The following is a 24,198-nucleotide window of genomic DNA, read 5'->3' on the forward strand; positions in this document are numbered from 1 at the left end:
CTGGTTACCAAGCATCTGAATTTTGATCATATCATGGGGATGCTACAAAAGTTGTAACTATGAAAAATGTTCTTAATTCACCTTTTTCAGTGGCATTGTAACTTTGAATGGTCACTAAATGAACTGTGGTAAGTTGTAAGTTGAGGACAACCTGAAAGAAAGACCACATTTTCTCTCCAAATAAGTTAACTTTAAACTTGTACGCTTTCAGTTTGCTAAGAACATGGTGATAGAAGCAGTCGAGGTCTTTCCCCCACATGGGAGAATTAGTTTAAATCCATCTCCTTTTCAGATTATTATCAACAGCTCAATGACCCCCAAAAATAATTTAAGAGAATCCTTTAAAATCTAAAAAAAAGTATTTTGCAAACTAAATGAAAGATGTCCAAGTTTCCATATCAATATTAAGGCCAAGATAAGCACTTGAATCAATTATGAAATACTTCTGATTTGCCATAATAGTTTTTTGTACTATTATTTGCACCTTTTTATCATTTTATTCCTATAGTAGTGTATTGCATTATTGGGGAAAAAAGAACAGTGATCATACAACAGGTTTTTCACCTGTTTATTGTTTGCATAAATTAAGCAGTTCATCAAAAATTTAGATAACTTATATATTACATTTAAAGGACTCCTGTATTGTCAACAGAATGATTCATCAAGTAAAGATTTGTTAATAGAAAGTTATAAAGTATCAATTATCTGGATACATTTTCCAAAAGCAGTTATTCCCCACTTCTCAATCCAAAATGATATGGATTAAGGAATTAGACTATGAAAAATGATTTGGGGGTAATTGCTTTTGTGCATTTCTTGGCAATCAGATAGCAACTCAATTTTGTTTTTCAGGGAAAAGAAGTTACACTAAGTTTTATTTTTTTGACCAGACAAAAACAAAAGAGGGACAAAGGTCTAACTTTAAATCTTGCATCTGCTGTTTGGAAGAGAAGAGAGACGAGAGGGTTGTGGGAATGAATAGATGTTCCCACCCAATTTGGGTTCATGGTTTCATTCAATATACCCACACACACACACACAAAACACACACTATGGCCCTCAACTTATTTCCTTTAAGTACACAACTCTCTCAAAATACTTTTTCCAAAGCAGCAATTGATTGATTTAATAATATAATAATTATTTATTTAATAATAAAGAAATTAACTGTTATTTGGATAAATGAGATAATAGATACCGTGTTTCCCCAAAAATAAGACCCTGTCTTATATTTTTTTGAACCCTGAAATAATTGCTTGGCCTTATTGCAATGCCTTTAAAAGCCCGATTGGGCTTATTATCGAGATGTCTTATTTGGGGGGAAAAGGGTAGACTGACTGACTGACTAGACATTTTAAGTATCCATGCTCAATAGCTTTGTCCAAAATTATATTTATACACATGAGGATATTCGATTGTGGGAATAAGGCTAATAGTGAGCCAATTGATCTTCAGGCTATAGATTGACAATGCTACATTAATTTTGCTGCCATGTTAATTTTTTAAATATTGAGGATCCAGTTGGAACATTCTACAGAATCTTCTGCAATGTTTTGCAATAAAGACCTTAGCCTTGTACAGGTTGCAATCGTTCATTTGGTGATGGTTTGAAGTTACAATGGCCCTGGAAAAAAGTGAATTATGACCGGCTTTTGTGATACTTAACAACCATTACAGCATCTCCATGGTCACGTGATCAGAATGCAGGCGCTTGGCAACTGGCATGTGTTTATGACAGTTGTACTGTCCCAGGGTCACGTGATCACCATTTGTAACCTTCCCAGCTGGCTTCCGACAAGCAAAGTCAATGGAGAAATCCAGATTCACTTAATATCTGCATGATTCACTGAACAACTACAGTGGTTCACTTAACTGCGGCAAAAAAGGATAGAATGGGGCACGACTCACTTAACAAATGTCTTGTTTAGCAATGGAAATGTTGGGCTCCATTGTAGTCGTAAGTCAAGGACTACCTATACTGCCAAATTCTGTAAATCAAGGCAGACGGCTTAGTCAGATCAGTTCTTAACAAACTGAAGACCTAGAAGGGAGTTGGAGATGAATTAGAGTTGCACTGTTAGTAGAGAAGATTTGAAGAGAGCAGGACCCTTACAGAGTCAGGATCCCTTATTGTACATGAGTTGTAACTACAGTTAGGAATATGGTGTCAGTATTTCTTCACTCCTTTTTTGTAAAAGTCAAGCAATTGGGATGGAGAGTTTCTAACTTTCTTTCATGTGTCTCTAGTTTTCTTTAGGTTTAGTACACAAAACACACCTGACTAAGCTAAATAGGGTTGGATGATTTGTGGCTCACTGTGCTATGAATCAGATAATTGTATTAAGCAATCATTTGTTTGGGCAAAGAATGTTTTATAACATTAGTTTAGCTTGTGTGAACCCAACCTCAGGATTTCTTAAGTCCTGCTTAGGCTAGAAAAAAGCCAGGCTTCTTATGTATGCTAACCTAGCAAAATCCTACCGTATTTCCCCAAAAATAAGACCCAACCGGAAAATAAACCCTAGCATGATTTTCATGATGCTCGTAATATAATCCCTACCACAAAAATAAGCCCCAGTTAAGGTTATCAGCCAGACGGATGCATTTAGTACCGTATTCCCCTGAAAATAAGACCCAATCAAAATATAAGCCCTAATGCATCTTTTGGAGCAAAAATTAATATAAGACCTGGTTTTATTTTCAGGGAAACACCAGTATAATTGCTTGGGAAACAGCCAAGCAACAATATTTTGCAAACGGAAATAATTTAAGGGATGAATAAATACAGTATATCCGAAGGCCTAGTTAACTCAACAATAATAATGACCCTTGAAACTAAGCTTGATTTTGCTCTGGCAACCCACATGGCTATTATCGGATTCGTGATGTTGGATGATAGAGTGGCTTTGCTGGGACCAGCTCAGCCACCCTTCTGCATAAATGGGACCTCTTACCAGCCTTGTGTAGTCTTTCCCCTAATCCCGTCTTTGGCATTGCACTGACTCCTTTCAGGAGAGTTAGTGGTAACAGAGCTGATGTCACAACTTTCCGGCTGCTATTTAGAGGCAAAACATGTTAGGTCACAAATTTGAATAGAAACCATGCCTAGGAAAACAGATCAACTTCAGGTGCCAAAATACCTTTTGAAAAAGGTGCCCTCGGGGGAAGAAGCGTTGAGCAGTGAGGAGAGCTAAACAAAGCCTTTAGAAAAATAAGAGCACCCCGTCTTTGAACAGTGAATACAGTTTGACTGGTATCGGAACTTATGATATAAATGATTACCTCAGTTATATCAAACCAGTCAGGGTGAACGACCGTTTTCCTGTTGAGGGCTGTGTTTTCATGGGATTGATAGGAAGAGTAAAGGCCAGGAGTCCCCAAACCCCAGGTCGTGGCCCACTATTGGGCTGTGGCCTGTTTGGAACCGAGCTGCGCAAGTAGTGGGCTGGTGTGTGCAGGCCGGTTCCCCACTCACCCCTCTCCCCACCTCCAGGCCATCAAGTCATACGCCATCGGCAGGAGGCTTTAAAGCCGATGAGGATAATGGCAAATATGAGCAAGATTTCCTTCGTTCCTTCCATATCCCTTCATGCTTGCTTTCCACTCTTTCGTCTAAAGACTGCCAGGAAGGGGGCAAATAGCTCTTGCCAGCAGTCTCAATTAGTCACAGGGAGGCTGTTTTAATTAGGCCAAGGACAGGATAAGTCCCTAGAGCATCAAGATAGCATCTCTCCAGATAGTCCACCAGCCACATATATCATATTTTCTCTACTAGAAAATCACGGACTTGGCTTGCTTTGGAAAATGTGACTTCCTAGAAGCAGCACAGAATTTGGGGGAAGAACATGTAAATTGCCTGCTGCCCTTTAAAAAGGAAGAAGCAAATGCATTGAAAGTACCCTTAAGTGATCAGTCATTAGCGGTTGCAGGCAAGGAAGCAGCCTGTGTGTGTGCCAAAAGCAGGCTGTTGTGTTGTATCCTGTTGGTGCTTTGTTGTGTGTCTGCTTATTTGCTAGCAACCTTTGCAGATGGCCGTGAATGTGTCTTGCCTACAACAAAACATTTATGGTTTTAATCTGGAGATTTAGCTAAGCCTATAGAAAAATGATTCAGTTCCAAAGGGATTCAGTAGCTGTGTCAATGCAGAAGAGTATGCTGAGTATCACTCCTTAACTCCTTATTTGCTTCTAAAGAAGCAACTACAGAATATTTATGCCCAGTAGGTTATATAATATGCCTTAAATGTGGATATTGTGCTCCAGTGAACAACAGCATTAGAGAGTAAACTACCTAACATTAGAGTTTCGGTTGTTGGACTAAACAGTATTGGGGTGGGGGGGTGTAGTGCAGTTGTTTAGTCCAGTGGTGGGTTTCAAAAATTTTCACTACCGGTTCAGTGGCCATGACTAGGTGGAGGGGCATGTGACTGAGTGGCAGGGGCCAACTTGATGTCACTCATGCTCACGCCCACTCAGTCACATGACCCCCCCCACCTAGCCATACCCACAGGAAAATTCAGGAAAATTTTGGGAATTTCCACATCTACCCCCACCCTCCCTTCACCAGTCGCCCTGTTTCCCCTCCTTTAGCGGCCCCAGCCCTAGCCCCACTTTCTCCCCCTCCATCACCTCTTTGTTCGGGCTGCTTACCTTCCACAGTGGCTGGTCCAGAGTCCGAAAGGCAACCTTACCTGAATTTTTGGCGGCCTGTGGCCAGCCACCACCTCTTTGAGAGCAGCTTTGTGGCTGCAGAAGCTGGCTGCAGGCTGCCGAAAAGCACTGGAGGCTGCGGAAAAAGCTGCTGCCGTGGCCACCATGTTCTTCACGCAAGTGCATCCCATTGGACTTGCAAGGCAATAGGATGCGCATGTGCAAAGGACATGGTGGGCAGGGCAAGCGAACAGTGACCGGGGGTTCAGTTCGGGGGCATGGCCAGTCGGCCATCGCTACCAGTTTGGCAACCTTGGCAGCCAAATTTCCGCCAACAGTTCGCATAAACTGGTGTGAACTGGCTGAATACCACCTCTGGTTTAGTCACAGTTGTATTTGCTATATGCTAGCTGGACTGGTAAGCAATTCATCCTATTGTGCCAGGATTTAGTTAAGCATCCAGGCAATATGAGTGAGCTATACATGAGGATTTGGGAACATTTGAATGTATAGAGGTAGGGAAAGTGAGTCTCTCTTAATCAAGTTTGATTCCTATCCTGATGACTCCATGGAGAAGTTGATGTTATGTGATAACAGGCCATTCCTGGATTTTCATTCAGTTACTCAGTCTAGCCTACAGCTTGCGATATCCTGCTAGTCTCCCATTCAGGGACTAGCCAAGGATGACCTTGTTTGGTTTTCTTTCAATCGAGGTAAAAAATACTTGGTAATTGAGCCATGGCCTGTTCTTGTAAACCTTCCCATTTCCAAAGCCATCAAAGAGACTTCCTGGTTGGCTCCGTTGGCAGTGGAGGTGATCTTTCTGGTCACCAACCTCTGGATCATGTTGGACTGCTAAGACAGCGACAATCAGCTGTCCAGCAGTTCGGAAACCCCCCTCTTCGGGAGAAGAAGCGGTGGTGAGCAAAAAGAAGCAGAGGTAGAGCTTCCCTAGAGCTCCTGGAAGATACCAGGGGGCTCGAAGGGTTAAGCCCCCTCAGAACTTCAAAGTGCTCCAGATCTGAGGCTTTTTTCCTGCTCCGGCAGACCTAATTGCCGCGACCAACTTCCGGGACCAATTTTAACTTAAAGAAGATAATACCGGACTGAACAGAAACAGGAGAGCTCTAATTATAAAAGCAAGTAATCAATCAATTCCCTGTTATTTTTTTTTTAAGTTTTGGATTTGACTTCAAAGTGAAAATGGCGATCGTTCTTTAATGAGCTACGCAGTTGAAAACGAAAGTGTTACAATTCTCTGTTTGCTGTTTATTGCTGAAGGCCAGCTGGAAATTTTTTTTAAACATTGTAATGAGAAGGGAGAAGAGATCGAGATATTGAGACTGATTTAAAAAAAAAAGACTTAAAAGGTTTATCGTAATATTAGCCGGGACCAATTTTAACTTAAAGAAGATAATACCGGACTGAACAGAAACAGGAGAGCTCTAATTATAAAAGCAAGTAATCAATCAATTCCCTGTTATTTTTTTTTTAAGTTTTGGATCTGACTTCAAAGTGAAAATGGCGATCGTTCTTTAATGAGCTACACAGTTGAAAACGAAAGTGTTACAAGTCTCACTGTCTGTTGTTTATTGCTGAGGCCAGCTGGAAATTTTTTTTTTTTTAAACATTGTAATGAGAAGGGAGAAGAGATACTGAGACTGGAAAAAAAAAAGACTTAAAAGGTTTATACGTAATATTAAGTTAAAGAGAAATTTTAAGAGATGGCAGCAAAACAATTAAAGTCAACTGCTACAAAAACTCCAGGAACATTAACACCGGGAGTCTCTCCAGCACATACAGCAGATACAAAATCACTAAATTTGGAAGCACTTCAGGATAACCTGAAAGAATTTATGAAAGAATCTCTTAACGATGCTATGAATTGGCAAACTTCCCAGATAGAGGATAAGTTTAAATTAATTACAGAAGAAATGTCAGAGATGAAAAAACAGATGTTAGAAATTCAGACTGGAAATAAAGAAGTTAAAGAAGGTTTGGTGTCAGCAGTACAGGGTCTGGCATCAAATGTGATTTTATTGGAGCAGGAAGTAGAAGAAATAAAGAAAGTTAATTTAAAATTGGAAAATAAGATTGAGGCAGTTCAAAGTAAAATGGATAAAGTTGATGATGAAATTGTTTTGGTACAATATAGAGCAATGGAACTTGCTTTACGAATCCGTGGACTAAAAGAATGTAAAAATGAGAATTTGAAGCAAATTTTTTCGGAGGCCTTTGCAGAGATTTTGGCAGTTCGGCCAGTAGATGTGGCATTTATATTGATAAAATTTATCGTGTGAATTCCTGGATAGCAAGACAAAGAAATCTTCCCAGAGACATTGTTATTTATTTTACTACTAGAACAGTGAGAAATGAGATTTTACAAGCTTTTTTTAAAGGAGACAAGATTCAAGCAGCCGGCCAAGATATTTTAATACTAAAGGAAATTCCCCCCAAAATGTTGAGAGGTAGGAAGGAGTTTGCTTTTTTGGTGAACGAACTTAAAAAACGTCAGATTGAGTATAGATGGGACATCCCAATTGGTATAATAGTTTACTATGAAGGGAAAGCACATCGTCTTAATACAGTCAGTAAAGCACAAGAGTTTTATGCTTATGTGCTTAAGGCTGAAGTCCACCATCTCCGGATGGTAGGAGAAAGGAAGGTGAAATTAAAGAAAAAGAAGTGATAGTAATGGAAGAAGACCGTTTACAAGCGTTGGATGTGTCTAAGATGGGATCAGAGATTCCAAAAGAGCCAAGGATGACAAGAGCAGCTGTCAAACGCAAGGAACAAGAAGAAAAGGCTCAACAGGCTCAATCTGCTATTACCAAGACGGAAACAGTGGGAGGAGCAAGGCCCAAAGAAAGATATGATTTGCGGCTGGTGCTTCAAAAGTTTCCGATTGCTGATAATGGCAATTAGACTTTTATCTTGGAATGTCAATGGATTAAACTCACCACAAAAGAGAAGAAAGATATTTCATTATTTGAAGCAATTTAAAATGACATTGTATGTTTACAAGAAACACATATTAGAACATTAGACCAGAAATATTTGATAAATTCGAAATTGGGAATACATTTTGTTGCATCTGCTACAGAAAAGAAGAATGGACTAGTTGTTTATATAAAGAGTAATTTATCTGCAACATTAATTGAAGCGGATAATCAAGGAAGATATATTGCTATTGAACTTTTATTGGAAGGAGAAAATACTTTTAATAGGAGTTTATGCACCAAATCAACAACAAGAAAAATTTTATAAGTTTTACATAAAAGAATAACATCTTGGGATTATAAAACTTATATATTAATGGGTGATTGGAATGGAGTGATGGATACCCAGAAAGATAAAAGAAGTCTTAGAAATATTTCCAATCGTGTAAAACTGCCAAAGGCATTCTTTGATTTGATGGAAGATTTAGAATTGAGAGATGTATGGCGAGAACGCAATGAAAAAGAGAGAGATTTTACATTTTTTTCTGACAGACATCAATCTTTTTCTAGGATTGATTTCATTTTAATTACTAATGATTTGTTTTTCAGAGTGAAGAAGACAAAAATTTGTTCTAGAACCTTGTCTGATCATAGCCGGTATGGATTGAGTTAGATCGGGAAAAAGAGGCCAGGAGGTCGTGGAGGATGAATGAGAACTTGTTTAAATATGAACAAAATGTAAATGAATGTAAAACTCTAATGAAGGAATTTTTTTCTTTGAACATGGATAAAGGGACACCTATAGAGATAGTTTGGGACACCAGTAAAGCTTATATGAGGGGAATTTTATTAGAGATGAATAATAAATATAGAAATAGACTGCACAAAAGGCGAAAAGAACTAGAAGAGGAAATTAAAAGGAAGGAGCAGTTATTGGTAGGCAATCCAGGAGATAGTAAAACAAAAGAGTCAATAAATATATTAAGAGGTCAATTTAATATGTTAATGGCAGATCAGGTGGCAACTAATTTACAATATGTAAGACATAATTTGTTTAATAATTCTAATAAACCTGGAAGGTGGTTAGCATATTTATTAAGAAAGAAACAGAAACGACGTATAATTGATAAAATAGAATATAGAGGTAAGGAAGTATATCAGCAAAATTTGATTAAAAAAGCTTTTTTAGAATATTATACTAAGTTATATTCTAGAGATGTGATTAGTGATAAAGATATAGATAGATATTTACAGGACCACGGTATTTTAGAAATTACAGTAGATCAAAGGAAGAGTTGAATCAATTAATTTCTTCAGAGGAAATAGTGTTTGCAATTAAGCAGCTTAAAGCGAATAAAGCACCAGGTACAGATGGCTTGACAACTACTTATTATAAAAATTTACAAAATGAGATGATTGTACCACTTAAGGAGTTATTTAACAGAATACAAAGGGGAGGAGAAGCTCCTCCTTCATGGAGGACAGCTTTTATTTCATTAATACCTAAAGAAGATCGAGATGGTGTTAAACCAGAGAATTATAGGCCAATATCGCTTTTAAATACTGATTATAAGATATTTGCTAAGATACTAGCGAATAGATTGATGCCACTGATGAATCAATTAATTCATAATGACCAATCAGGATTTATTAAGGGGAGACAGATGAGATATAATATGAGACAAATTGTAAATTTACTTGAATATTTGGAAGGAAACAGCCAGGTTTCAGCAGCATTCCTCTTTTGGATGCGAAAAAGCTTTTGATAGATTGGATTGGCAGTTTTGTTTAAAGTAATAGAAAAATGCAATTTGGGGATTATTTTATTCAAGCAATTAAGGCTATATATCAAAAGCAAACAGCTCAAATAATAGTAAATGGTGGATTAACAGAATCTTTCAAGATTGAGAAAGGGACTAGACAAGGATGTCCCTTGTCACCATTATTATTCATTCTAACTTTGGAAATATTATTGAGTAAGATCGTGGTTTAGATCGAATAAAAGGAATTAGAATTAAAAATCAAGATTATAAATTAAGGCGTTTGCAGATGATTTGGTTGTTTCTTTATCTCAACCAATACATTCAGCTGTATATTTGATGGAGACAATTGATCAGTATAGTAAGGTATCTGGGTTTAAAGTGAATCAACAGAAGACAAAATGATAATTAAAAATATGAATACACATCAGAGGAAGAATTAGAAAGAATAACTGGATATGAAGTAGTTAAAAGGTTAAATACTTAGGAGTATACATTACAGCATCGAATGTAAAATTATATAAAAACAATTATGAGGTATTGTGGGGAAAAGTAATTAAAGAAATGGAGAAATGGAAGAAGTTACAATTATCATTGTTGGGAAGAGTGGCAGCTATAAAATGAATGTTTTGCCTAGATTTTATTTTTGTTTCAAATGATTCCAATTTTGAAGAAAGATGCAAATTTACAAGAATGGCAAAAGGATTAATAAATTTGTATGGAAGGGTAAAAAACCGAGGATAAAGTTAAAAATAATGCAAGACGTTAGGGAAAGAGGGGGTTTAAAAATGCCTAATTTGAAATTGTACTATGATGCAGTTGTTTTAACTTTAATTTCTGATTGGATTAATTTAACAGAGGAAAGGATTTTGAATATAGAAGGTTATGGTTTGTTATATGGATGGCACGCATATGTAATATATGACAAGAAAATTGATAAGACATTTAAGAATAATATGGTCAGAAGTGCGTTGTTGAGGATTTGGAAAAAATATCAATATAAGTTAGATGGAAAGATACCAATATGGACCATCCCCAGACATATGATAGAGAATATAAATATATTACAAAAAATGGAAGTTATCACTTACAAAGAGCTTTTGACTATGGAAAAGGGGGAATTACAGTTGAAATCTAGGGAGAAATTGAGGGATGAAGGAAGAAATTATACATGGTTCCAGTATGGACAATTGCAATCTAGATGGAAAATAGATCAGAAAATTGGTATAAGGCAAAGTGATGATAATCTGGTAAAACAAATAAAAGATCAAGGTCAACAGCATATAAAGAGATTATATAATGTATTGGTTGAAATTGATTCAGAAATGGAGTTGGTTAAAGATTGTATGGTAAAATGGGCACAAAATTTTCAACAACCTATAATGTTAGAAACATGGGAAAAAATTTGGGTGAGGAATGTTAAATTCATAAGCACAAAATTTAAGAGAAAATTTTATAAAATGTTTTATAGATGGCATTTAGATCCTAAAAAACTGTCATGTATGTATCCAAATGTGAAAGCAAAATGTTGGAGATGTGATTGTGAGGATGCTACCTATTATCATATATGGTGGACTTGCAAAAAAGTTAAAGCCTTTTGGATTAAAAATATGGTGGATTATGCAGAACATTTTGAAAAAGAAGATCAAGTTTGTTCCACAGTTCTTTTTATTAGGAATAATCTCAGATTGCACTGTTATAGAGACAAAACTGATTCTGAATTTAATAACTGCTGCAAGATTATTGATTGCACAATATTGGAAGAAAGAAGACTTACCTACAATTGGAGAATGGATTAGTAAAGTATCAAATTTAGCAGAAATGGCAAAAATTTCTGCCTACTTGAAAGACTGTACACAAGAAAAATATATATTGGAATGGAGGAAGTGGATTGATTATATTCAAAATAAGTATCAGATTAAAAAATATCAATTAGTTTTTGAGTGAAGTTAGGAATTATTATGTATTAGTTTAAGAAAGAAGGGAATTGATAGTGTGATGGTGTGAAATGGAATATGTTTTATGTTATATTTTAGATTATGTTTGTTAGTTACAATACCCTGTATTCTGTTCTGGGAAGTCTCGGGGAAGGAGGCGGGAAGGGAAGACTATAAATTGATTGGTTGCCATTGTACAGGAATAATGGTAGAATTAAACAAGTTGGAATGGTGTAATGTCGGGACTGCTCGGCAAACACTCCCGAAGGAAAGGGTAAGGAAAGAGGAGGAGAAGAAGGAAGAAAGTAGGTAGGTAGGTGGGTAGGGAGGAAAGAAGGGAGGGAGAAGAAAGGATAGGAGGAGGAGAAGAAGGAGAAGATAGAGGGTTAGAAAGGATGGTAGTGAGAAGTGGGAAAGAGGAGGAGAAGTAGGAAAGCGAGGAGAAGGTGGTGGGGGAAGTTTAAGAAGGATGAGAAGGGAAGAAAGGATTAAAGGGGGGAGTGGCAGTCGAGCAGCCCTGACTGAGTATAATTTGAATATAGGACTGATTGTTGGATAAGTGATTCTGAAAGTCAAGGGCAGAAAATAGAGAAGCAGGACCACACCCACATAAGAAATAGACATGAAAATTCCTAATATGCAAGATTTGGCAATAGTAATTCAAAATTATGCACTCTTAAACCAGAATTTATCTTGTGTGTTTTTTTGTTTGACTTCAGATAAGTAAAATCTTGGAGTCCTAGTGGACAACCATTTAGATATGAGCCAGCAGTGTGCAGCAGCTACTAAAAAAGCCAACACAGTTCTGGGCTGCATAAACAGAAGGATAGAATCAAGATCACGTGAAGTGTTAGTGCCACTTTATAATGCCTTGGTAAGGCCACACTTGGAATACTGCATTCAGTTTTGGTCGCCACGATGTAAAAAAGATGCTGAGACTCTAGAAAGAGTGCAGAGAAGAGCAACAAAGATGATTAGGGGACTGGAGGCTAAAACATATGAAGAACGGTTGCAGGAACTGGGTATGTCTAGTTTAATAAAAAGAAGGACTAGGGGAGACATGATAGCAGTGTTCCAATATCTCAGGGGTTACCACAAAGAAGAGGGAGTCGGGCTGTTCTCCAAAACCCCTGAGGGCAGGACAAGAAGCAATGGGTGGAAACTGATCAAGGAAAGAAGCAACTTAGAACTAAGGAGAAATTTCCTGACAGTTAGAACAATTAATAAGTGGAACGACTTGCCTGAAGAAGTTGTGAATGCTCCAACACTGGGAATTTTTAAGAAAATGTTGGATAACCATCTGTCTGAGATGGTGCAGGATTTCCTGCCTGGGCAGGGGGTTGGACTAGAAGGCCTCCAAGGTCCCTTCCAACTCGTTGTTGTTGTTGTTTGTTGTTGTTGTTGTTGTTAAAAGAAAGTGAACTCTTTTTCAAACTAAAGTCATCCCATTGTATTCCATACATGATCTCATGTCCATCCCATATAATGGATAAATCTATATAATATAGTTTTCTTAGCAGCATTATTAAACTTGATCATCGTTGCTTTTTTCAAGAAGTTTTTAAGATTTCCCTGTCTGGTTGACAATTCTTAGATTCTCTGGTCATCTTTCATCCACGTACCAGACCTAACTTTGCTTAGCTTAGTTTGGTGTCCCTTCGCACCCATAGGAGACCCAAGTCCACTGAACCTTATGTTCTTTTTGAAATACACAAGGACATTGTCAGGAATACACTGGTCTGAGTTCCATCAGGAGGTATAGAGGTAGTTTTTGACGTACAACCATAACGGTTCTGTCCATAATGTTTGTTATGTCATGAGAGTTTTAAAAATGAGGTGGTGATATTAGCCAATTTTATGACTTTGTTGTTAAGTAAATTCTGCAGTCATTAAGCAAACCACTGGTTTGTTATAGGCATGGTTTTGCTGAAAAAGGGAAATGTGCTGTTATTTGGCAAAGGTGTTGTAAAACATGGTCATATAACCATGGGATGCTGCAAATAGCCATAAAGGAAGCCGTGTTGCTCAGCTCCTGAAGCTGACCACATGACCATGGATCATCGTAACTTCGGATCTGGGTCATAAGTCCCCTTTTTAGAAATCATCATATCTTTGAATGGTCGTTAAGTGATTGGTCATAAGTCAAGTAAATAAAGTGAGGTGATAGAAGTTACAGATAGTCTTCCATTTACAACCATTTGCTCAGTGATTGTTTGAAGTTACAACGCTACAATTGCAGCATCCCCATGATCACATGATCAAATTTCAGACACTTGGCAACTGATTCATATTTATGACGGTTGCAGTATACTGGGGTCATGTGATCACCTTTTGTGACCTGGCAAACAAAGTCAATGGGGAAGCCAGATTCATTTAACAACCATATTACTAACTTAACAACTGTAGTGATTCACTCAATACCTGTTTTAAGAAAGGTTGTGAAATGGGGCAAAATTTACTCAACAGCTGTCTTGCTTAGCAACAAAAATTTTGGACTCAATTATGGTCATTAAATCAAGAATTGCCTGTATTTATCTGTATTTTTCTCTCTCTCCCTCCTTCCCCAAAGAAAAATGATTAAACTAATTTTCAATGATTCCACCAAACTCTTAATAATTTCATGGAAAAACCTGCAAATGCATGCACCAAAGTAACCATCTAAGTTTAAGAGGATCCATGTCATCCGTGTTCAGGGAAGCTGTTCTGTTCTGATGCTTCTATTTCCTTGTATAGTAATTTGGTTTCTTTTATTTTGTGTCCAAACAACATGCTTGCTAGGTGCTGGATGATGATGATGTTGTTTCCCCCTTTATATTTCCAACAATAAAGAGCTGCAGATTAAAATGTCCTTAAATTTCTGCTGCACTGGACAACAACAACAAGAAAAGCTTAACTCTCCAAAGTTGTTTCCTTTGATAAAGACTGTTTTGGCTACCTCTCTCATAGTCTGTAATTATTTATCTATTTAAAAGATTTGTAGACTGCCATTTAGAATAAAACCTCCCAAGACAGCTCCCTGTATGTTTTTACAATAAACAATCAACTATGGGTTTTTTTTAAAACATAAAGCATTACAGTATTAAGAAAAATAATTCAGAATAAGTTAATCATAACATGGTTTGTTAAAAAATAAAATAAGAGCTAGAATTGCATAGTACTTACTGTAGATAAAGAAATACTAAATATATATGCTATAATAACTAGGCTAGAAACTAGGAGTCTGAGTTCTAGTCTCACTTTAGGCATGAATCCCAGCTGGGTGACCTTAGACCAGTCACTCACTCTCAGCCCAACCCACCATACAGGGTTGTTGTGGGGAAACAATAGGAGGAGGAAGGACTGTTAGAAATGTATAAAAACTAACAAAGGCAGTATCACAATAAATATCGGGAAGCTTTAAAAGCTTGATGTGGGAATGGAGCCCTGCGTATTCCTACTAAAATTGAGTTCCATAAATGCAGAGCCATCACTGACCCTTCCATTCTACCAACAGGGTAATGATTGTTACTAGTAGGTTTGTAAAACAGATTCACTGTTGATCTAAGAATGCAAAAAAAGCAGTCCTTCATGTTACTTGAGTACAAGCTACTGTCAGGGTTCCAAGTAACACTCCCAATCAAAGAAGACTCCGAAGCTTGAAGTTCCTCAAAGTTCCACTTTATTAGAGATGTCATCTTGGCACATCTGGGAAAACCTGAATCTAAAAGCTTCCAGTTTTTCCCCACCCAAAGGAAAGTCCAAGTCCCTCTCCAGCACTCACATGTCCATCACATGGTCCAATCAAAGTACCGTCCCATCTGAAGATGCCTCCTAGTCATAGCCCTCCAGGTGCAAGGCAAGATGTCCTTGACTCTCTGAGAAAGGAATTTTGTTATGACTATATATTTCCCTTGCTCCATACAATCTCCCCTCCCAGTTTCCCACAGCACTAAAGGTGGCAGGCCTGAAGGCCCAACGCAAAAGATGGCTTCCAGGCCTGACAGCTACTTGGAGGTTTCAAGATTCTTTTCTTGGGTGTATTCCTCCAAGTGAGATTTTCATTCCTGGGCCTGGAAAAGTCTCCTCAATTTTCTTGGAATGATTTTGGAAGTAGTTCATCATTGCCTCCTTCCGGGGCAGTTGACTGGCCCAAGATCACCAACTGGCTTCATGCCTAATGTAAGACTAGCTCATAGTGTCCCCGTTTCTAGGTGATGCCTTAACGACTACACCAAATTGGCTCCTCAAAATGTACAATATCAGTATATGAAATAAAACCCGATAATATATACCAGCTAAGTATAAATTAGTATGATACAGATCCAAAGTGCAACTGCATAACCATAATCCCAAATGCAGAACAATTCTCATCAGTATCACACTCCTGGTAATTTTGGGACTGCTCTTAAAAGTGATTTTTATTTTTAAAATATTTCAAGAATTGTGTTTTGAAAAACAGAGACTATCCATGTATCCTTGCAGCCCTAGAGAGAAATAAATTGTGCAAAATGAATACCCTCCTGCCTAGCAATTCAGAAGCGTGCAAATGAGAATAAACAGGTACCACTTTGGTGGAAAGGTAACAGCGTTCCATGTGCCTTTGGCATATACTGTCGTGTCCCACTCCTCCGCTGACGGCCAGGTCAGGGAAATCCGAATCAGGCGTGCCTCTGCAGCTCTGCCAAAGTCCTAGCAAAGTCCTCAGGGCAGGCAGAAGACCAGAAAGTGACTTCAGCAAGATATGTTTAGACTTTGCCTGACTCAGAGAATGCCAGAAAGCAGGTCCTTTATATAGGCCATGGGGTGTGGCTCCATGACTCAGCACTTATCCAGGCCTGCCCCTCCCTTCCTTCTGTTGCCTCCGTCTATCAAGTCTTCTGACGCGAGGGTCACTCCAGTCTGCAGCTGTTGGCAATTGACCTCCCTCAGGCTCACATGCTGTGGGGGAGGGGGAGGGGTCTAGTTGCTCCGTTTGCCTGGGCATGGAGCCAGGGCTGGGGCCGGGAGGCATACTAGGACATTCCTCCGTGTTCGGAAGCAGATAAGAAGGCCCCGGCTGTGGTGAGATCGGACGAGACACAACATTTTCATGACCACAGAAATTGTCTTCAGATAATATTGGCTTCCTTGGCTACAAAACAGATGAGCACCGCCCCCCTAGAATTGGACATGACTGGACAGAGGAAGTCTTTTATCTTTATCTTTTATACCATCTTGTCTGTGTTTACCATCTAAAGAATTTCTCCCAGAGCCATTGCTAATTCTCTCTGCCTGCACTTTCTTGCTCCTGTGATTGGAAAGAAAGGAGAAGCGATTGCAATTAAAACATTTTGGGTTAAAAAAATCACCTTGCTCTTTCCCCACCAGTAGCATATGAGTTCCAAACAGAATCAGAACAAATGGTACTGTTGCATCAAGGAAGGAGTCATTTTCATTGGATTTATGTTAATTCGAATTTTGGAAAGCAGGAACAAGTCATCTCTGTATATCCAAGACTGTCTTGCCACAGATAAGCACTGCATATGAATCAGCAAAAATAAAGGCTTAGTGGACCACCAATGGTGTCTGACTCACCTGTTTTAAACAGCCGTGCTAGACCACACTCCTTTATAAAGGATCTTTGAACAAGCTGTCTTAATCATGTTGACTTCAAACAATGATCTTAGTTAAATCTACCATTAATGAGAGTCCAGACTTAAGCTAGTCCCCCCCTTTAAAAATACCACTCTTTTGCTTACACTTTCAAAGGGTGTAATGCTTCAGATTTAGATGTATTGCATCATCCATTGTCTTGGCCTATCAAAACAAGAGAGCACAATGTTTAATTTAAAACTTTGCAAATCTGCCCTCGCTCATTTTGAATGGCAGTTTGCAAAACACAGGTGCCAGACTATAAAAGAGACTAGGACAGTTTCTTATCCGTAGGGAGAACGGCTTGCACATTTGAGGCATCACTGGTTCACGAGACAAATCTCTAGGTAAATTCTATCTTGACATTACTGAATATTTATATATCTTAATTTCACTTAGACAAATAAGGTTCTGTTTGTTTGAAGTCTGAACTGGGCAACAATTAGCTCTGAAGATGTCCTTAGACTCTCATTCCCATCTTCTCTAGCTTGTCCAGTAGTGAGGGATAATGGGAGTTATAGTCCGAGGTCATCCAAAGGACTGCATGTCAATCATGCCTGCTTTAAGAGAATAGCTTTTAAGAGTGCTCTTAAAAGGAACTTTTGAAATAGAGCTCAAAAACTGATCAGTTTTTTAAGCTGATAATTTGTTCGTTGGATTAAATGAATATAATGTAAGAATGTTTCTGCTGTAATTACAGGAATGGCTTCTCAAGTCAGGGGTATCATATTATGAAATGCAATTCTAATCTATAGCTATTCCAGAATCTTTATTGCAGATAAGTTTTTGAGGTTTTCTCTAAAGATCATCCAAAAACAATAAAGACTCTTGGACAGTGTTTTAAATAAACAAATAAGCATAGAAACATCATGAAATTTAATTCTTATGAGCTGATTGTGGAAATGTGTAATATTTTCTAATACTTATTCAAGTGCTAAAAATATTCTGTTAAACATTGTGTATTTATAAAATCCTATTAAGACTTGCTTTTAAAGTAAAATTTAGCTCTTCATCAGGAAACACTAAAGATTTTAGAAGTAAGTTTAAATAAAGTTTGTAAGTAGGTGTGTTTCTTTATTTAATGAGTTAATACTTAAGCATAATTCAAAATCTTAATGACAAATTATGAAGCCTGATTTAATTATTTACCGATTAGGCTTATAACATTTAGCACTTAACTTTATACCGTACAGCTGCATGATATAAAGAAATTATTTTTAAAAAATTATTATTTGATGTTCAAAGAATTTTCAGTGTGGGACTTAAGCTATATACCATCAATAATCAAGCAGATGCTTCATGAAAATAACCAATGTGGGTGTTTGATATGACCTTGTGTTTATTTGCTTCAGCTTTACGGGATGCCAGGAGGAGACATGGCCAAACCACTGCTAGATCATCAGAGCAAGGACAGTAATTTAAGCCTGGCCCCGGCTGCTGGGAGCAGGACAATTGGGATTCTGGGAAGTGGCGACTTTGCACGCTCCTTGTCTATGCGCCTGGTGTGCTCAGGTTTCAAAGTAGTGGTTGGAAGCCGGAACCCGAAGCGCAATACCAGCCTCTTTCCTTCTGCAGTTGAAGTAACATGCCAGGCAGACGCCATAAAGAAGGCCGATATCATCTTTGTTGCCATTTTCAGAGAACACTACACCACACTCTGTGACCTCAACAACGAGCTTTCTGGCAAGCTACTGGTGGATGTTAGCAACAATGCTGAAATAAATCATCACAAAGAATCCAATGCAGAGTATCTAGCCTCAATTTTGCCAGCCTGCACTGTGGTCAAAGGATTTAACGTCACTTCAGCCTGGACCCTGCAGTCAGGTCCCAGAGATGGGAACAAACAGGTAATGGTTTTGTTGTTGTTGTTGTTTTCCCTTTGGTACGTTGTGGACATACCGGCATCTCTGGGATTCTGAGAAAGAAGTCATAGTTTGTTTAACCAGTTTGTTCTGCGTAAGCTTCAGACCCATCAGAGACTCTGTGAATTTAGCTTGAGAAAAAGGGAAAAGCATCAACCATCTCCACTGTGATGGGGGAGGATCCCAATGGAGGAAGTTGATCAATTAATATTAGATCCCACCTCCCTTCCCCACCCTCCCGCTGCCCTCCCCATTTGTAATTGACTTTTAGCAATTTGATTCATTTATTTTATGATATACTGTGTATGTATGTTTATATATGCGTGTGTACATGTATACATACACAAAGACACGCGCGCGCACACACACACACACACACACACACACACACACACTATCATATATGTATGATTGTAAGTCATCAGAGTTACCTTGTGGTAAGATGGGCAGCCAGTTTTTTTTTTCTTTTAACAACCCTTGTATCGAGCTGGAATCAGGGTGACTGAATGGAGCTGAGCATTTACTGGCTGGATGCCCTTCCTGATGCCTACACAGAGTTCACAGCAGATATTTTCTCTTTGCTCCCAGAGAGAGAAATATCTGCCGCTACCAAGGATCAAACTCATAGCCTCCTGCTTGTGAAGCCTCAGCTCTGCCAACATGCTGCTCATAAGATGGGCAACTAATAAAATATATAAGATGCTCATAAGATGGGCAGTCAATAATATATATATATATTTTCTGAGGTTTTCTGAGGTTTTCACAGGTGTTTGTATGTAGGTCTTTGGTTGTTCGGGTTTTCTCCCGTGTAAAATTGGAAATGTCTTGGCAACGTTTCGACGAAGTCTCATTCGTCATCTTCAGGCTTCAGCTTCGTGCTTCTGGGAGCAATGTGTGATCGCAGCTGTTTCTTCCTTTTAACTGCTAGTGGGGGTTTGAACTGATTGGGTGGGAGCTTGGCTGTGCTCTGATTGGATGGAGGTTTTTTTGTGCTCTGATAGCCAAACAACAGCTATGCAGCTCACCAGCTCAAATCCCCCTGCAACACAGACTAAATTCAGCACAACCAAACCCCCACCCAAACAGGACACACCCCCAGCCAATCAGAGCACAGCCAAGCTCCAACCCAATCAGTTCAAACCCCCACTAGCAGTTAAAAGGAAGAAACAGCTGCGATCACACATTGCTCCCAGAAGCACGAAGCTGAAGCCTGAAGATGACGAATGAGACTTCGTCGAAACGTTGCCAAGACATTTCCAATTTTACACGGGAGAAAACCCGAACAACCAAAGACCTATATATATATATATATATACACATACATACATACATAAGTATATATACACACATATAATGACTAAGGTGTGTGGTTAGCATGCCCGTAATGAATATCTGAATTATTTTTGATACCCAGACAGTTGCAGTGTTGCATATAGCTCTGCACTTCGAGGCCCAGGTATTAAATTCTGGCTAGCCTGGTAACTGAGGTCATTATTATAGAAAATTATAACTGATTCATTAAAGTTCATATAATCAAATACTTCAGTACCTTTTTAATATATCTCACTAGAAGCCTTTTGTTCATGATGGTTCACTGGTTCAAGAATGAGGCTATCATGGGAAGTAAAGGCATCCAGGAGCAGAAAAGAAAATGTTGTTAGGTGAATCATTTTTCACTGCTGTTCCTGCTGCCATCCACCCATTTGTTCACATTTATATCCTGTCTTTCTCCTGAGATACTACTGTACAGTATACAAGTGGATTTCCTCTCATTTGACTCTGTGCGGTAGGTTGGAGTGAAAGAGAATAAATGCCCCCAAATCAGCAGTGAATCCCATGGTTGAAATAGGAATTTAAAACTGAGCTTCTCTGGTCCAAATCTAAAGCCTTAACCACTAGGCAACACTATCCTGTTAAGATTCCTTTGGTTGCACCACTGCCTTGGATTCCTGTTACAATTTCCCAAATGTTTCCCCTCCCTCTCCTTTCATTGCAGGTCTTCATTTGCTCTGACAACCAAGAAGCCAAACAGGCTGTTGCTGAAATTGCTCATGCCCTGGGCTTCAGCCCGGTGGACATGGGCGCCTTGTTCTCAGCTCGGGAAATAGAGAATATTCCTTTGCGTCTCCTTCCTGCCTGGAAGATTCCTGTCTTCTTGGCCCTGGGCCTCTTCCTCTGCTTCTACACCTACAACTTCATCCGGCAAGTTTTGCATCCTTACATTCGAGAGAAGAAGAACAAATTCTACAAGATCCCTGTGGAGATCGTCAACACCACCTTGCCTTGCGTGGCCTACGTCATGCTCTCCCTGGTCTACCTTCCTGGAGTGCTCGCAGCCATCTTTCAGCTGTACCACTGCACAAAGTACCGGCGTTTCCCTGACTGGCTTGACCAGTGGCTGCAACACCGGAAGCAGATAGGCCTCCTGAGCTTTTTCTGTGCAGCACTGCATGCTGTCTACAGTCTGTGCCTACCCATGCGTCGGTCCCACCGCTATTTATTGCTCAACGAGGCAGTCAAGCAGGTATGGTACCCCCAGGAAGGAGATTGAAAAACTGGCTGGTTACTCCTTTCATTGCAAGATCTTAGGAATCCCTAGCTCCACTGCTTCATTCCAAATTGCTGTAGCCTTGTGCTAACTAGTGGGCTGTATAGGTCAGCGATGGCTAACCTTTTTGGCCTCCTGTGCCAAATGGGGGGGAGCGCGGGGGGGATCGTTCACGCGCGTGCCCACACTCATAATTCAATGTGCCCCACGCATGCGCGTGTGACCCCTCCCATGCTCTCCCAGCTTTTGGCATGTGATGGCCCGGTGGGCCCGGTAGGCCTGTTTTGTCCTCCACAGGCTCCAGAGGCTTTCTTGGAGTCTGGGGAGGGTGAAAACGGCCTTTCCCCCCCACCCCCGGAGGCCGGAAACAGCCTATTTCCTGACTTCCAGTGGGACTGGAAGGCCCGTTTTTTGCCCTCCCCAGGCTCCAGAGGCTTCCTAGGAGCCTGGGGAGGGTGAAATGGCCTTCCTCACCCCCTGGAGGCCAGAAACAGCCTATTTCCTGACTTCTGGAGGGCCTGGAAGGCCCAAAAATCAGCTGGCCAGCACGCACATGCGCACTGGAGCTGAGCTAGGACTACACTTGCGTGCCCACAGATATGGCTCCGCATGCCACAGGTTCGCCATCACAGGTATAAGTAGTCCTCGACTTACAACCATTTGTTTAGTGACCAAAGTTACAACAGAACTGAAAAAGGGACTTATGACCCTTTATCACATGACTCTAGCAACATCTCCATGGTCACATGATCAAAATTCAGATGTTTGGCAACTGATTCATATTTATGATGGTTGCAGTGTCCCGGGTCATGGGATCACCTTTTATGACAAACAAAGTCAATACAGAAGCCAGATTCATTTAACAACTGGGGTTACTAACTTAACAACAGTGGCAAGAAAGGTTGTAAAATTGGGAAAACTCACTTAACAGCTGTCTTAGTAAGAGAAATTTTGGGCTCAACTTTTTTTTTTTTTTACTTGCATTTATATCCTGCCCTTCTCTGAAGACTCAGGGTGGCTTACACTATGTCAAGCAATAGTCTTCATCCATTTGTATATTATATACAAAGTCAACTTACTTCCCCCAACAATCTGGGTCCTCATTTTACCTACCTTATAAAGGATGGAAGGCTGAGTCAAGCTTGGGCCTGGTGGGACTTGAACCTGCAGTAATTGCAAGCAGCTGCTGTTAATAACAGACTGCATTAGTCTATTGAGCCACCAGAGGCCTGATTGTGGTCATCAGTCAAGGACTACCTGTAGTTATATTTTGGCAGGATGGGAGCAGCAGTGAGTGGAGTGGTGATACCAAATGGGCAGGATCAGAATGCCATGGGAACTTTTTCTTAGATTTGGGAGTGAAAGAGTTTAGAGATTCTTACTTTAACGAGAGAAACGAGAGAAAATCAGGCCCAAGGTTGACTCAGCCTTCCATCCTTTATAAGGTAGGTAAAATGAGGACCCAGATTGTTGGGGGCAATAAAAGTTGACTTTGTATATAATATACAAATGGATGAAGACTATTGCTTAACACAGTGTAAGCTGCCCTGAGTCTTCGGAGAAGGGCGGGATATAAATTCAAATTTAAAAAAAAACACTTCATGGAGTTTCTGTCAGGATTAGCCCTACAGTTTTTGAATGTTCTCAGAAGGGCTTCTTTGATTAGAAGAGCCTAAGGGCACATTCAGCCCTGGATTGTCCACCATCACTCTTTCCTCAGTTGTAATCAAAAGAAGAGAATATTTGTAGCTCAAGGTTGAACTGTGGGGTCCTAATGAAACATCTGCAAGAAAACAAGGTCAGAGAGCATCGAGGACCTCATCGTTGTGACATTTGTACATTTAAAAGCTACAAAACTGGGATTCTTTCTGTTCTGATTAACCATGCTGTTATTTAGAACTGCAACAAGACATGAAAGAGATTTTAGTCCCCTTCCAGTCTCATTTTCTGGATTTTCCATCCCCAAAATTAGCAAAAATTCCATAGCCATTCTTAGTCTATATTCTATATTCCAGAAAACTGGCTGGTACATTCTAGCTAGCTGAGGCTTCCAAGCATTTCCCAAAGGCATGAATGATTCAGCCCAGGTTCCCATTCTCCAAGGACAAAAAGAAGGAGATCCTGGACATAGCATTCACCTGAGCCAGTGGGAGGAAAGCTAGGTCAGAAGGTATTGTCCAGTGTGAACTGGATTCCTGATTTTCCTTTGTGCCCTTCTGAGAGTTAGAAAAGTAGCTTCTTTCTGTATGGAAGCCAAGATAGTACACCTAACCTCAAAATCTAAGGTGTGAGTAGATGATTTCTATGGAACATTTTAATAGAATGATGTCAGTCCAGTTTCTAAATTAGCACTGGTTGTTTCATATATCAGCCCAGGCCAGAACATACAGAATCTACCTAATTTGGTAATGAAATATCTGCAAGAAAGCTACCATGCTCAGAGAGCAACAAGGACCCCATAGTTCAACCCTGAACCACCAAGTATTTTTTCCTATCAATATAGATTCTTGATGAAGTTTCATTGATGCCAGTGGACCTCAGTTTTATTTAAGTAAGTGAATAAGAGATGCAGTGTAGAAAAACAAGAATTTTCATTCCATTCTAACTTGCCTGCATGATCCCTTGGCCATTCGCCTCCCTGTATTTGCTGCTAGGAACACAATATCCCCACCCCAGCTTTTAATTCTGGTCCTGTTTCTTTTTGGTGATTTTTGTAAATAAATCTCAAGTAAGCTTTCCTGGCCTGTTAGTTTCTCTTCTTATGCTAGTTATTTTTCTCCCCCACCCAAGCTTCATGAATCACATTGATTTAACAGAATAAATGGAAGGAGCTAAGTGTCAGTCTCTGTAATATAGTAAAAATCCCATTTCTGAGGGGGTTTTTTTCCCCATT

At 39.4% G+C, this 24,198-nt stretch overlaps 1 protein-coding gene across 4 annotated transcripts in view; it reads left to right on the top strand.

Annotated features, from left to right (window-relative positions):
- The window catches only part of STEAP3 (STEAP3 metalloreductase), a 44,638-nt gene that overhangs the window by 5,789 nt on the left and 14,651 nt on the right, over positions 1–24,198 (top strand). For all 4 annotated transcript variants that reach the window (XM_058194536.1, XM_058194546.1, XM_058194529.1 and 1 more), the window contains exons 2-3: positions 18,248–18,742; positions 20,754–21,281. In XM_058194536.1, coding sequence (XP_058050519.1) covers positions 18,248–18,742; positions 20,754–21,281 — 1,023 coding nt within the window. The remainder of the gene's footprint in view (positions 1–18,247; positions 18,743–20,753; positions 21,282–24,198) is intronic.

Source organism: Ahaetulla prasina, chromosome 1 (genome assembly GCF_028640845.1).
Source record: "Ahaetulla prasina isolate Xishuangbanna chromosome 1, ASM2864084v1, whole genome shotgun sequence".
Taxonomy (NCBI): domain Eukaryota; kingdom Metazoa; phylum Chordata; class Lepidosauria; order Squamata; family Colubridae; genus Ahaetulla; species Ahaetulla prasina.